Source organism: Danaus plexippus, chromosome 30, assembly GCF_018135715.1.
Source record: "Danaus plexippus chromosome 30, MEX_DaPlex, whole genome shotgun sequence".
Lineage (NCBI taxonomy): Eukaryota > Metazoa > Arthropoda > Insecta > Lepidoptera > Nymphalidae > Danaus > Danaus plexippus.
The window spans coordinates 1,956,953-1,972,693 of record NC_083557.1 but is presented as its reverse complement, the minus strand read 5'-3'; the positions used below and the strand labels follow the sequence as shown (position 1 = coordinate 1,972,693).

Below are 15,741 nucleotides of genomic sequence, written 5' to 3'. Positions count from 1 at the left end.
TTAATCGTACCATATTTAACAACTTTTTTGTGACATTATTTATTAATTTTATATCTGTTACTCAATAAATAATGAACATTTTAAGTAAATCACTGACACTTATGGCTTAAAATACGTTAATTTAAAAGGAAATATACTTATCAGTTACGGTAGCCGTTGATAAAATAAGTAATTTTCATCACAATTGACGTATTCCCAACGGCACCTCTTTGACGTTATAATCTCGGTTCAACATAATTTATAGCGTAATTTTACATCAGAGGTTTATATGATTTAAAAGTCCCAAACCCACCGAATATAGAAATTGGAAAAGATCTTGAGATATTGTTGTAAATAATGATATTACTTTTTTTTCTTTTAATAGCCATGTAAATTTTTATAATTTAGTAATTTTATTTTTATAAAAGTGTATTAAGTATACTATAAAATCCTTGTTGCAAGTCAAGACATTTAGAAAATATTGTTTATGTGACACTAAAAATGCATAAGACATACGAATAAACATCACCATTTCAGAAATTCCAGATCAGAGATATATCGATCTGTCCAAGGCCCTAGAAGAAGATTGATTGTTGTATAGCATTGCTTTTTTAAAATTCAAGAAGGTCCATATAAAATAATCTAAATGATGAAAACAGCTAAATGTTCCTAAATCCTAATGCTTCTTTTTTAAATTTGCATGTTAGTAATCATAAAAAAAAATTGAGACAGATATTTAATCCTTAAAATTTTTTAAAATCCAGATCAACAATTTTATAATTTAATGAAAAATTATTGTTGAAATTTACAAATATTACAAAGAAACTACAATCATTTTAATATTATTAAACTATTTAAATGAACGTATTTATCGGCGCTATCAGCATTAATGATAGATGCAACATGAAAGTAAATTGTGGCTGCCATCAATTATTATAAAAACCTATTGGTAGTCATAGTTATTGTTAAAAGTAAAACGAAATCAAAGACTGTTTTAAAAGGAGAATAGAACTATGTTCGAATTATTATTCAGTAACTGACTGACTGACTGTTTATGTTTATGAGATCTAAGATTTTCGCGAGTTTAATTCATTTAAATGAAACTAATGTTTTTCGTATAAACTACGTGTGATTTATTTTTGTAAAAAACTACATACTCCCGTGAGTATGTAATTTGCTGAAAAGTAACCGAAACGTCGGGAGTATTTTACAATTTTACAAGTAGTAGTTTTTTATAAAAATAAATCACGCGTAGTTTATACGAAAACTATTAGTTTCATTTAAATAAGTTTATAGTTTTTTTAAATACAATAATTAAGAAGCTTATATTATCCCATATGGGTCATATCGTTGTAAGCTAGGTATTAGGAATAACATTTTTACAATTTCTGTTTTATTTTCGTTTTACAAAAATATAAAATAAATCTACCTATCAGCGTTTTAATAACTTACGGAATTTTAACAAAGAAAATGTAGAGACACTCTCCTAGATAACTGTCAGCTCCTCATATGGTCTGAACAAAACTAAAATTAAAACACCTTTAACATATAATTAACTTTCCAGGTAAAAGTTTATTCCTTACCCTTGGACCTTTATGTTGAGCATAATGTAAGCTAGCACAATGTCATCTTTCCTAAGCGAAGAGTTCAACATTATATTAATTTAAAGTTTGGTTGAAGTCTAAGGGCTTGACATTGTCCATTATTTTGTCTAAATATTAGTTATTTAAACATAAAGTCTTTTTATAAAAAAAACGTCTCAGCTGAATTCTTATAATAGACCGCATGTTTCCCAACTACCCCTGCTAAAATAACTTTTTGCTGTACTCTAGCATTCTTACTTCTGTCTTGGTTACCTCACATTTTTTTATTCGCCTTCCCTGGGGTCTGGGACTTTACACACCTACTTATTTTATTTAATTGCTATGATCTTTGTAATACTTTATTAGTTCACCTGTTGAATATTAGCATGGTTTTTGTTCTAATCACTCACATTCCCTTCCACGATCTTTCTTCCTCGTCATTCTTTATGTCATGTTCTCTAATATTTGCTTCCCGTTATATTTTATTCATTCGTAACAATTCTCCATGGGTCCAATTTACAGAACTCATGAATGCAATATAAATACTAGTTGAATAAAAATGAGAAAATTACAAACGGCCTATTTGTTAAATAAAGTCGTGGTGGCCTGGAGGTTAAAGGCCCGCCTCTCATACATGAGGGAGCGGGTTCGAAACCTGGCAAGTACCAATATGATCTTTTCCGAGTCATATGTACTTTCTATAAGTATTTAGACACCACTGACAGACGGTGAAGGAAAACATCGTGAGGAAACCTGGTCTTATAATTTCAAATTATGAGATTGAAATCGCCGACCCGTCTTGAGCAAGCGTGGTGATTAATGCTCTAACCTTCTCCATGTGAAAAGAGGCCTTTGCTCAGCAGTGGGCTCCGAAAGGTTGATTATGATGATGATGATGATTTGTTAAATTGTTAAACGGTTACCGATGTCTTATTTCATCCGCAACATAAGACAAAATGTATATTATTATTTTTTTTGGAATAAACCTTTACACACGAACTTTGAATAACTCCATATTGTTACTTTTAGGGAACACCATAGGTCAATCATTGTATTTTCTGTAAAGGTGGGATGTGGGTAGTTATATTTAAAAATTAAGTTTTAATTAATTCTAAAGTATAAAAAAGCTGAGGAGTATCACTTCGTTTACTATGTATAAACTAGTAATTCAGTTTAATTATTAGAAATTAAAGAATGAAGAAAAAAAATTGATTTTTACTGAAAATTCTTCGTGTTCTGACAAAATATATCGCTGTTAATTTTCACGGATTTTTTTTTTCCTTAGAGCTGTATTCAAATTACTAAGCAACACATAAGAAACTAATTGCTCTTTCATATTAATATTCAAGTGGCGAGGTCTTGTTGAATGTAAATTTTAAACTAACTAACTAGAGAAATTATGAATTTAGATTGAACTAAAAATGTTATATTTTCTCTTTAATAGGCTTTTTTCAAATATGTTACTTATTAGATTTTATAAAAGTGAAAGTGTTAGAAAAAAATTTACCGTAATAGAGGCTTGGGTTAGGTTAATTTTGAAGTGTTATTTGGAACGGTTACCATGACAACCATCGTTTTTCATTTAAGATAAATACAGATTAAATAAATAACAAGTGCATGTACATTACGGAGAATGAGACTCTAAAGGTCTTACTTTTTTTTCGTCATTTCTTTATTTTTGTCAAGAAATAAATTTGCGGCGCACTTTGATTTAAACACGGACAGAGGTTCAAATTTTTTTACATATCTAGATACATGTCTCTCAAATGAACTATAACCTTGTAGTTGAATTTGATGAGTTTGAAAAACAGTTTTCCAAAAATATTACTCTTTATAACATCAGCTCAACATCTAGATAATGTAGGATTACAAAACCAGATAAAAATCTACAATAACATAAGACCGTAATATATAAAACAAAAATTTTATCCATTACTTTGCACGAAAGATAATAAATCTTTAACTTTTACTAAACTGCCCACAAAAGAAGCCAAAAATAGTACATACAAAAATAAATATTTTTCATGTATTACATCATCATCATCATCATCATGATAGAACCTTAATTATTGTTATTTAAGTAAAATACAGCTAGCCAGATAGATTATGTCCAATCGATAGCTATCGCCAGCCAATGCAAGACACATATTTCAAATTGTACACCACTAAGCACTTATTGAAGTCATAAATAGATAATATTCTGATTTGACCCATATTTATCTCAAAGCGACTGGAAAATGTTCTTTATACAATATTTCTTTAACATTCAACTATAAATAGTACATAAAGTAGGGTTGAGGAATTTTTTTTAATTTAAAATACTAAAAAAAAGTGATTACTGCTTTGTTTTCGTAAATACTCGTTTGTTGTTACAATAATGCATATTTGTGTAATAATTTTAATATTCAGTATAATAACTTTAAGAGCATATTTTAAGAACCATTTTTTGTAACATAATCAAATAATTTTCTTAATGTCATGATTAAGTTAAATAAATACTCACTGCGGTTTTAAATCTTAAATAAAATACAATTTTTTGTATATATTTTATTACTAGTAGTATCCTAGAAAATATAAAAAACGTATCATTTAGAAATGTTCTTTCTGTTTTTCATTAGTAAAAGTACAATAACACAGTAAACGTGACATCATGTACTTGTAACATGTGAAGATCGATTTCACTTACCCATTCACAGCGTAAAATTTCCTGTAACAAATGTGCTTCGTTTGAACGGGCAAGTTGCTTGCTTTACAAACTTATAGCAAACGGCTAAAATAACTCGACGATTAAATTCATTAGCTTTTTACAAAACGCATGTACCTATATATTTATTTTTATGAAATAAAATTTATATAAAAAAATTTGACGTATGAATGTCTTTAATTTTTTTCATTGTTTTTGTTTACTGAATTTACATCTATAACTTTCTTTTAAAATCTTCTGGACGGGTTTGTGTTTTGTTTGTTTTAAAATTTTGTTTCGTTAAATCAAAGAAAAAAATCTAAAAGGTTGCAACCGTGTCTGAAAATGTTCAATGACACATGTTACTTATCAGGCTCTCCTTCGAGAGTCAAAATCGCGAGAGGATACTTAGTAACGTAGACCGGCAACGCACTGCGGAGTCTTCGGGCTACACGAGTGTTCGTGGGCGGCGATGACAACTTCACTATCATAAGAAAAAATAGTAAGAAATGATTAGAACACTTCATCCCGCTTTTGATGGGGATATAAGGTCTAGCTATAATCATAGTCTACTATACCCTCAAGCACCAACTGATCACAAAAAGGGATAATAAAGACTGTTTGAAGGCAACCTTTTGAAATTTTGGAGTCTAAGATGCGTCAAAACCACCCCTACTTCATCACTGTATCACACTAAAAATGATTACCGTCCAGACTTCTATTATATATTAGAGAATATTTCTATCAAATCAGTATTAGAGAATATTTCTATCAAATCCGACTCCAACCAGAATAATTCTTGTATTGCATCTATTACATACGTTTCCTTTCGAGGTTATAAAATTGAATTTGATATCTTTCAAGTTAAATCAGTCCCCGGCAATACGAATATATACGATACTTAAAAAATGAAGTACACTAAACCAATCCGTATTTGTTGATACGATGAAACTTATATCAAGTGAATTTAATGACAACATATATTTTATGATTTAATATTCACTTTACACAACAATGTTATTTGCATTTTTAAATAAACTATTTTTCACTGAAACAAGACGATTTCCTGTTGTTGCATTTCTCAATACAACTCAACTAAAGTATCTATTTTATTATAAGGGATAGTTGTTAGATAAGTAATTTACTTTGGAGGGTAGATGTGTCCTTAACAATGTCATGGCGTTAGTAACTTCTTTGACAAAACTATTGGTTCCATATATCTATATATGATTTGTATTAAAGAACAGTAAATATTAATTCGTACCGTAACTTGTAATATGTGAAGATAAGTTATTCTGTAAGTTTTAGTAAAGCAAAACTTAAACAGCAGCCATTTTGTAATCAATGTTATTCAATTATGTGTTTTTTTTTTATAAAATATTAAGTAACAATATCAAGTTGACATGGTTAAATAATTAATTACGAAAACTTATGAAATGTTTATTGATTATTTGATTCACTACGATAGGCATCGTAACTTTTTATTTAAAATGAAAAGAGTTAATGTAATGACTCCACAAAAACCATTTATATTCGGAAACGTTGCTGGTGGGGACAGTAGTGTGAGAGCTACCCAGTAGGAAGCTTATTAAATTACTAAGTGTTAGTTACGTTGGAAATAAAGTAGTGCAAGTAAGTGTGAGTGCTTTATTTGCGAAAAAATGGATAACCTGACAGGTGGAAATAGTGTTAGTGATGGCAGCATTGCTGACGTCACAGTTCTTAATAATCAACTTGGACATTGTGCTTTTATATATTTATATATATATATATATATATATATATATATATATATATATATATATATATATAATAGTATTTTATTTAAATAAACAAATTAATAAAAAAAAATCTAAATAATAAGATAATAAAATGTCAGCTTGAACGAGTACTGTATTATGTCTGAATAAGCATGGGTCGATCGACCTTCAGTATTAGCCCTCCGGTCGCGCCCTCAAAAGTTCTCTTCAACTTGGATCTCATTCAACCAGAATGTATATAATTTTAGCAGTTACAACTGAATAGAGAATTGTATCATAAACTTATAGTTGACTATTTGATATCAAGTCCTAGAATATAATAAATTGTGATTGAAATTTTTGTTAAAATAATATTTTGTATGGAACAGTTATCGTTTGTTTTCTAAGTTAAAAAAGGCCGAAGGGATAAGTATCTGAAATAAACGAAATACCGGGAACAGTTCCTTTGTTACAAAATGTAAAGCTTTGCATAGTTTTTACTTTAAATAAACATAAATTTAAAGCAAGATATATATATATAATGAGGCATGACCTCAAAAGGGTATGAAAAATGCACTGACAATACTTGCAATACTTGACGGGTGTAAATAAATGCAAAGTGAAGCTTACCGTGTTGTAAAACTAAAACAATAGATTCCCACGCGCCCGCATACATTAAATCCGTACATATTGAGCATTTACGTACGGAAAACGTAAGACATAATTGCGTTTTGTGGTATGTGGCTTATTATCGCCACGTTTTGTAAAATGTGGCATATAACTCCACGTTTTGTTTTATGTGGCTTGACAGCTTGATATGTAATTTTTAAAGTCTTATTCTACTAAATTGTAAAAGATAACTTATATTTTAAATAAATTACGTTTGTTGGCTGAAACAACAAACATAAAATATTTACCATACAATCAAATCATTCAGAATTGGTTTACGATTTTACCCTAAAACTATATTAAATTATTTTTATTTTGTATCATTTTAGGTTAGTTCAAAAAAATATACGTCTAAATACCGCTAAACAACGGTTAAAAATCCAAAGGCGTTAGATAGTTTCGATGCATATATTTCAATCCTTTGAGAATTTGTTATAATTAAATTACTTCACCGTCACAACACTTGGTTGATTATAAGTGTGCATCACTGTACGAGCACTTACCACTTTTCCAAATAGGATGCGAATGTGTTGAATGCCAGTGCGACCACCTTTTTGTTGCCGTCTGGTGGCGCCAACGCAATGGCGACTGGACAGTAGTATTTTCAAAACTACCCACCGCAATACGTCATCTATGCAGTCTCACATTGGTAATATTTCTAAGTCTACTCCGCAATATACCCATAATTCATAAAATAACGATAACAATATTTTACCATAATCTATCCCAAATATAACAAAATAAGATTTATCGATACATTATTATAATTTTTTTAAAACGTCCCTTTTCGTATTTGTAATTTTGTACCAAAAAAATAGAACCATCAAGTCAAGGTCAATGTGTACTTAGAAATATAGTTCAAATTCACTGCTCGTTTTTTGGCAGGCATCCATAAGGTTTTGTAAGCTATAAACATCCTTATGACACAGGCAATACACGTTAATATAGGCTGCATTCTGTTGGATCTCATTTCGTACCTGTGGGATCATAAATACGACCGGATAATAGGTAACGCAAAAATTTCACAATTGAGCCAAAAGCGTTGTCTAGTTGTTCGTGTTATGAGAACGTCATTGAAAGTAAATCGACATTCTTATTAAACAATAATAACAAAATAAATAATAGTTTAAAAAAACACGCTTTTATAAAAAATCCAACTAAAAAACAGAAAATAAAATTTAATAAATTTAGATTAAGAATAGCGTAAATAAAAAATAAATGTACATTATTGTAAAAAGGCGTGGGGTGCATTTACAGTGCTTTTTATGATATTATCAAAGTAAAGATCATTCTACTCATCTGTCAATTAAATGTTTATAACTATTGACTAAGGTAAATAATCCTTATAGGAAATATAAAACCAATAAAATATTGAATGTATATATATATATATGTCATATAATAATTTAAGATGAGATTATCATTTGACTTTTATTAGGATGTTCAATTACATTTAAAATGGTTACAAATTTGGTTGCAAATTCATTTACGAAAGAATATCAGATTTATCAAAAAAGACAAATAGATTATCTTACTGGTATGTTAGTGTAACACGTAAGTACTTATATATCGATGATGAGAATTTTTCAATGAATAATTTTCTACTGAAAAACTGTTTTCAATTCTGTTAAAAAAGTTTCAGTTATTCGACTAGTGAATATTTTAATTATTACGGATATATAACGTATATACTATCTTTAATTAACATCTTTGCCGTTACTTCTGGAGAGTTAAGTACACAAGTCTGGAATATTGGATTTTATTCTCATTGAACTTTCCGTAGCAGATGTTTCCTAAGTGTAAAGTTTTTACTTTCTAGCTATTTTCAATAGTTTCTCAATGAGGCTCTTTCTTTTTCTCTATTAATGACGTCATAATTCTGCCAAATGTATTTCGATTTTTAAAATTTCTTTTTTTTTTTTGATAGATCTTCTCTAATGACCATCAATGTTAGTGAAATTATTTCAGCGGCATTTGTTACATTTTCATTTCCCCAAGTACGGATTGATTTCAAAGATTCTTTTTTGCTTGATAGGTCAAACTTCTGGTATGGTCATTTTTTTAAAAGCTATCATTACATTGTTCTCGTCTATTCGATATTTTTTTTATATTATGACATAATAATTAAGTCGTTTTTTTTAGTTTTATATACATATGAGTATGTAAGGCGACTGTCAATCTAATGATGTATCAGGTTTTTTGAAAAGTAACCATTTTCACTATTGTAAAGCAACTCTTAAATTTTTTCTATAATAAAGTAACTTTTTTATATCTCAGTATGAAAGCTAGTTTAAACGCTAATTCTGGTTATTTTTTTCAGGTCAATATGAAGAGCAGTGATGTAGTGCTAATTTCGTTACTGAGTATAGGCGCTGCGGCAGTTCTGTTCGCTGTAGCGGCTTATCTTTACATACGAAGAAGACGACGGAAGAGGGAAGACGATGAAGATGGCACAAGCTGTGCGATCAGGTAAGAGCGTTGTTTCCATGCTGGAGAAAATTCCAACTAATTAAAAAAATAAAATTCTCTTTGATATTCTTTTAATGAAGGTCATATTAGTAAGGAATCGGAAATAAAACATGAGATGTATTAGCGTAGTCATCACTTAACTTTTACGACGTTGAATAAGTTTCTTGTCAGCTTTGGAAATATGCAAACATTTATGTATTCAAGTCTAATCAGTGAAGGAAAATTTAAAAGAAAACTTACATACTTTGGGACAATTCTTATATATTATGTAGTCGCTCGAGTCATGTGTTTTGTTTATCATTTTGTATGTTACGTATCTATCAATCCTTACCTTACATTCTTTCACCGAATTAGATATCTTCAAGGTTTCAGGAGTTATTCTCATTTGGTTATTTTTTTGGACAGTCTTAATCTCATTTCGAAATTGTATATTGTTGGTTCCAAAACGTTTGATATTTTTTCTCACTATAAGTAAACTACATAATGAGATCTAAGATTTTCGCGAGTATTCATTTAAATGAAACTAGTGTTATTCGGATTTACTACGCGGATTTTATTATTTAAAAACTACATAATCCCGACGTTTCGGTTACTTTGCAGCAACCGTGATCACGGGCAGACGAGGTGTGAATGTCTGTCAGTTGGTCCTTGTTATTTATCATCTACCGCCATCGATTTCTTAATTTTCTAAATTTCCATTATTACAGTCGCGTTCCCTTTATCTGCACGGAGGACAGTCAGGTCTTCATTGTATGGGTTACCTAAAATCCATAAACAGGATGTTCCATTACGCCCAATAGTAAGCCAGATTGACTCACCCACTTATAAACTGGCTAAATTTCTTTCAAAGATATTATCACCTCTCCGGGGCCACACAAAGTCATTTGTTAAGGATTCCTACCAGTTTGTCAAAGATTTAAAACACCTAAAATTGAGCGACAATGACAGTATGGTCAGTTTCGATGTACAGTCATTATTCACTAGTATACCTGTTCTTGACTGCATTGAGATTGTAAGAGGTAAGTTAAAGGATAACAATATGCCTATAGAATATGCAGAGTTATTAAAGCATTGCCTAACATCTGGCTACCTCATGTGGAAGGATGAATTCTACATACAAGTAGATGGAGTTGCAATGGGTTCGCCGGTTTCCCCCGTTGTCGCTGACATATTCATGGAGGACTTCGAGGCGCGAGCCCTTTGCTCTCCTCCTATAACACCTTTAATATATAAACGGTATGTAGATGACACCTTCACAATATTAAATAAAAATAAAACATCTGCTTTTCTGAACCATCTTAATTCTATCAATAGTAAGATTCAGTTTACTATAGAATTGGAGGCAAATAATTCTTTAGCTTTCCTTGATATACTTGTCGTTAGGAATTCTGACAATACTTTGGGACATACTGTTTATAGGAAACCCACACATACGGACAGGTACCTCAATGGTTACTCACACCACCACCCTATCCAGTTAGCTACCGTTGGCAAATCTTTGTTACAGAGAGCCCAACATCTTTGTGATGCTGACCACCTAGAGGCCGAGCTGCAGCATGTAAAACATGCTCTCACTATCAACAACCTGCCCGTGCCTCGCCAGCATCGCAAGAAGCACCTGAAGCCACCCACAGTTGAACGACAACCTGCGATACTACCATATGTGAAGGGAGTTACTGACAGAATAGGCAACATCTTGAAGAAGGTTTCCATTAAAACTATTTACAAACCACATAAGAAAGTGAGCTAATTCTTGAGACCAATCAAGAGTAACATTCCTTTGCAACAAGCGGGTGTGTACAAACTCGATTGTGACTGTGGCTTGTCATACATTGGACAGACGAAGAGGAGCATCAGTACTAGGGTTAAAGAACACATCTCAGACATCAAAAACAGGCGCGCGTCGAAGTCAGCAGTGTGTGAACACACAATGGACAAACCAGGCCACTACATTCGGTTTGATAAACCTCAAATCCTCGCTCGGGAAGACAAGTATATACCGAGATTAATTCGCGAGGCTATTGAAATTAAAAAACATCCCAATTTCAATAGAGAAGATGGCTGGAATCTTTCAAACACCTGGGACCCCGTTCTTAAAAATATAAAATCCCATGTCCGTAACCACACCGCAGGACCTCAAGACACCGTGAGCGCATTCTGCCGGCATCCAGAGCGGTACGCCAGAAAATTAAGAAATCGATGGCGGTAGATGATAAATAACAAGGACCAACTGACAGACATTCACACCTCGTCTGCCCGTGATCACGGTTGCTGCAAAGTAACCGAAACGTCGGGATTATGTAGTTTTTAAATAATAAAATCCGCGTAGTAAATCCGAATAACACTAGTTTCATTTAAGTAAACTACAGTTGGTTTCATCAGTCCTCAATAAAACAATTTCCTTACCAAAAGTCTGAGGACCCTAAGGAAAGCGGTTAAGATTAAGAGCTCTCAAAGGGCCATCGATGGGCTTGGGATACACTTATCGTCTTTTGTTATTGAAAAGGCTTTTATGAGTTTCAATTTCTTCCCGTTATATTATAAAGTTTTTTTATACATAGACTACTTGAAAATAATTTCAAAAAACTTAACAGTATTTTTTATTTGTAAGAGACTAAATCTTTTTAGAATTGACTAGATTTTTCGAGACTATCCACGCATTTTTAGGATATATTACAGAGTACTAATATTGTTTCAGAATTTGCTGAACAATGTTTTGAGCTATTAACATTGCAATTTCTCGGACAATTTCGTACTAAAATACTTGCTAACTTCACATTGCCATCTTGGGAAAATATTTTTTTTTGTTAGTACTGAATTTTTATTCGTCTATGATGCTTAATATTTACAAGCAGATTTTGGCAGTGACTTTTTTACGACATAAGTCCAACATTTTAAAAATGTATGTACTCGTACCTAAAGGCAGGTCAACTATTTCTTCTTTTTATTAGCATACAATTTTAAATCCCACTTGACTCATTGTTGCTCCTTGATATATTAAGATATACAGCCTTGTTTCAATAATATATTAACACGTACATAAGAAAAAAATATGTAGCAATACATTGAAGTACACATTTGAATAATATGTAATGTCTTGTTGTTGAGGTTCGTCTCAAAGGAATTGATGTAATTATTAACATTACATAAGACTTACATAAAACGCATTGTGTACAAGACAAGCAAGTAGAATTTTTTCTTCGGATTAATGTTACCCGAATATTTATTTTATTTTTAATTGATTTTGTAAAAGAATTTTTTTTTTTATATATATTTAGATATTTTGTATTAAATTTGTTTTAGACTGGTCCTGTAAGGTTTTGTTTAGTTAGTTAGGAATTTTATTTGTGAAACGAAACCCTTTCAAAATATTTCCAACTACTTCAAGTTTTAATTCAAAATCTTATAAGGTTTATAATATTATTTTTTTTTATATAATATATAATAATATTATAATTCTAAAATATTATCAATTATACTAAGTAAAAAGTATGTTATTTTTTAATACATATAACTTTTTTCTTAACGTATTTTGTATAAATATTTTTTTTTAATCCAGTTTTATTATTGAAACTACGGAATTTTATATATTTTATGATCTTGAATATAAATCGTATTATATTGATTGTAGGCGAAAAATAGAAAAATAAATATTTCGTGAGATAAACAGACAAGTAACAATCTGTAGCGAACAAACAGAAACATAAAAAAGCATGAAAAGGGAACTAAACACACAAATATGGTTCCGTACATTGAAAAATGTCTTTGATTAAAAAGAATGCTGGTGAGGTAAGATGAAAAAAATATTTTACTTACCTTCTTCAAATATAATATAGAATCTAAGCGAGTAATTTCATTGAGAACAAACATACATATATGTATTTGCGAGGCGCGCAACAACTATTCAAACAATTGGTATAAGATTTTGTTTCGTATTTAAAGTGAATAGTAGTAAATTTCAAGCCTTTTAGAATTCTTTTTACTATAACAAATTATATCAGATAAAAACACATTTTTTATATACAAACGCAAACAAAACTGTAGTTTTTATTATCCGATTACTATTATTTGTAGAACGATTTCCTTCCAACCAAAATTTATTGTTGAATATCAATTAAACAATAATACGTTTTGTAACAATTCAATTGTAGTTCTAGACTTGGCTAGAATTTGACACAAGCGTGAAGAGATACCATATTTATATTTATATCAGAAATTCATGTTTGAATTTAAATGAAGGTTACCTTATAATTATTTTATTAGTATACCGTTTTTAGTGTAAAAAATCCTCTTTATAATTTCATATCATTGTATATACGGAACCCTAGGGCGAGAGAATATCTCTCGTGTATTTTATTACCTCATAAAACTTTGAGACATTCCGTCACTTTTCGTATTTTTTCCTTATATTTTCTAGTTCAATATCATTGTATAAAAAATATATCGAGAACTGTGATAAATAAAATATTGACAAAAGTTTTTGCCAGGCTTTATTGACTGTAATAAAAATAATTACTGAGAATGAACCAATTTTGCTGCTACTGAAGTAATTTTTGCGTATCTTATTTAGTAAATATATCAATTTTAACTTTATTATTCCCGTTTCATAATTTACTCAATATTCAACAATGGGCAGAGAATTATAGATTCCAATTAAAAGAAATACATTCTTTGATGTTTTTTATCAGCGATTGCATTTTAAATACCAAGAAAATTTGAATTTCTGAAAAATTGTTTATTCAAATGAAATATATGTAGTGTGTGAAGTTCTTCAATCCACTTCAGTTTTATCGAGAATTAAATTATGACATACATATATATACATATACATTATATATTCGCATAGGAAGAATATATCAAATAGTAGACATATTTATGAAATTATACGGATTTATATTAAATTTTTCCGTAAATCCTTCTCTGTCCTGGGTGCACAACTTTGGAACTCACTTCCACCTTCTGTCTACAAAGAGAATCAAAGTGCACCTGTATTTAAACATCGACTTAAGAGACATCTTCTGTCACTTTCTGATATGTAATGTTTATTTATTTATACTATTTGTATATATTTATGTGTATATTTATGTATATATTTTTTGTATATATCTATGTATGTATAATATTTAAATTTCCTTTTATTTAATGAGATCTAAGATTTTCGCGAGTATTCCTTTTATTTTATATATATTTTTGTATGCTTATATATAAATCTCTTTATTTTTATTTTTTCCTTTTCTATTTTTATTGTACCTACACCACGCTTTCTCTAGTTTCCTTTATCAATAGGGTTTCTGGTAGAGATCTCTTTTTAGAGATAAGTTATCCTTTGTACATCACTTCTCTTTTGTAACTAATTTAATAACTCTTGGTACACAAATAAATAAAAAAATAAATAAATCAATAGTCCCAGGCACAGTTGAAGCTCCTCTCCCTGCAAACCAGTGGACCCGGCACCCCCACGTCGAATCCAGGAGATGACGTGAAGCTTTGTCATTGACAACACAAATTTCATCCAAAATTAAATTTCCTAATTGTAAATTCTCTCCGAGTACGAAGTTGCAAATAAGTTAATCAACTTTAATTCAGATAGTACTAGGAATAAATTATTAAATCACAAAACAAATCTTGAATTTATTTTAAAAGGAGATCAGATAAGAAATATACTTAAAATTAATTTGTTCGGATTTCTTAGACACAGAAATTAAACAACGCCAGAATTTTACGAAATCTTTCGATTCATACCAATTCTTCGATCAAGGGATTTTGCTAATTTTGTTCTGTGGTACATGTACTGCTCGGTTCCGAGCATTACCTCACCTAACACGAGACTCTATCCTTTATCTGATCGTCTGGAGAGAACCAAAACGTTTCGAATTCGTCGTACTGTTACTGAACTTGATGGGTGTAGCTAAATTTATAGTGATTGTAATAATAATACTTAACGAATTGTAAACATGTTTTAAGACTAAACAAGTGTAAAAGTTTTAAATGATTTAATTTAAATGAATGAGAAAGTTTTTAATATAAATTCGAATTTAAAACTGTACAAGTCTTGCCGGTCCTGAAACAAGACGACGCAGATAGTATTTTATACCGCATAAAGTTTCTTCTAAAGGCGAACGGTGGTTAAAACGTTGTCTCTGACCACAGCTTTTTGCATTCTTCTTTCTTCAAGATGTATACAGAAACATAATAGGCGGTTTTTTTTTTGTCTAACATAAGACAGTAGACATAAGGTTAGGTTAGGCTAGGCGACTACTAAATTGTTGCCCTGTCGCTGAAAGATCCGGGGTGCACCAACATAGCGGCCGATGGCTTTCGCAGTGGTTTTATTGAGTAGGGACCTGCCCAGGTCGAGTCTCACACATCCTCTCCGGCCCCACCAAGGCCGGTGAGACGGCTCGTAAAAAGAGTTTCCCTGCGTCATCAAAAAAAAAAAAGAGCGCCTACTAAAGCTGTTGGGTTAGGTTACTTAATATGAATATTCTTAAATATATGTAGTCCATTATTTTACTTATAAGAAAAATATAAAATAATATACATTCAACAAAAAAAAAAATACTTTTACATTAATTTTAATAAGTTTTAATATAATCTAAATATTTAACAACCAGAACTT

General features: G+C 30.5%; 1 protein-coding gene across 2 annotated transcripts in view; it reads left to right on the top strand.

Moving 5' to 3' along the window:
* LOC116776442 (synaptotagmin-7) overlaps positions 1-15,741 on the top strand; it is a 468,926-nt gene that overhangs the window by 210,926 nt on the left and 242,259 nt on the right. For both annotated transcript variants that reach the window (XM_061525674.1, XM_061525673.1), the window contains exon 2: positions 8,974-9,122. In XM_061525674.1, the coding sequence (XP_061381658.1) occupies positions 8,980-9,122 (143 nt within the window). In that variant the 5' untranslated portion in view covers positions 8,974-8,979. The remainder of the gene's footprint in view (positions 1-8,973; positions 9,123-15,741) is intronic.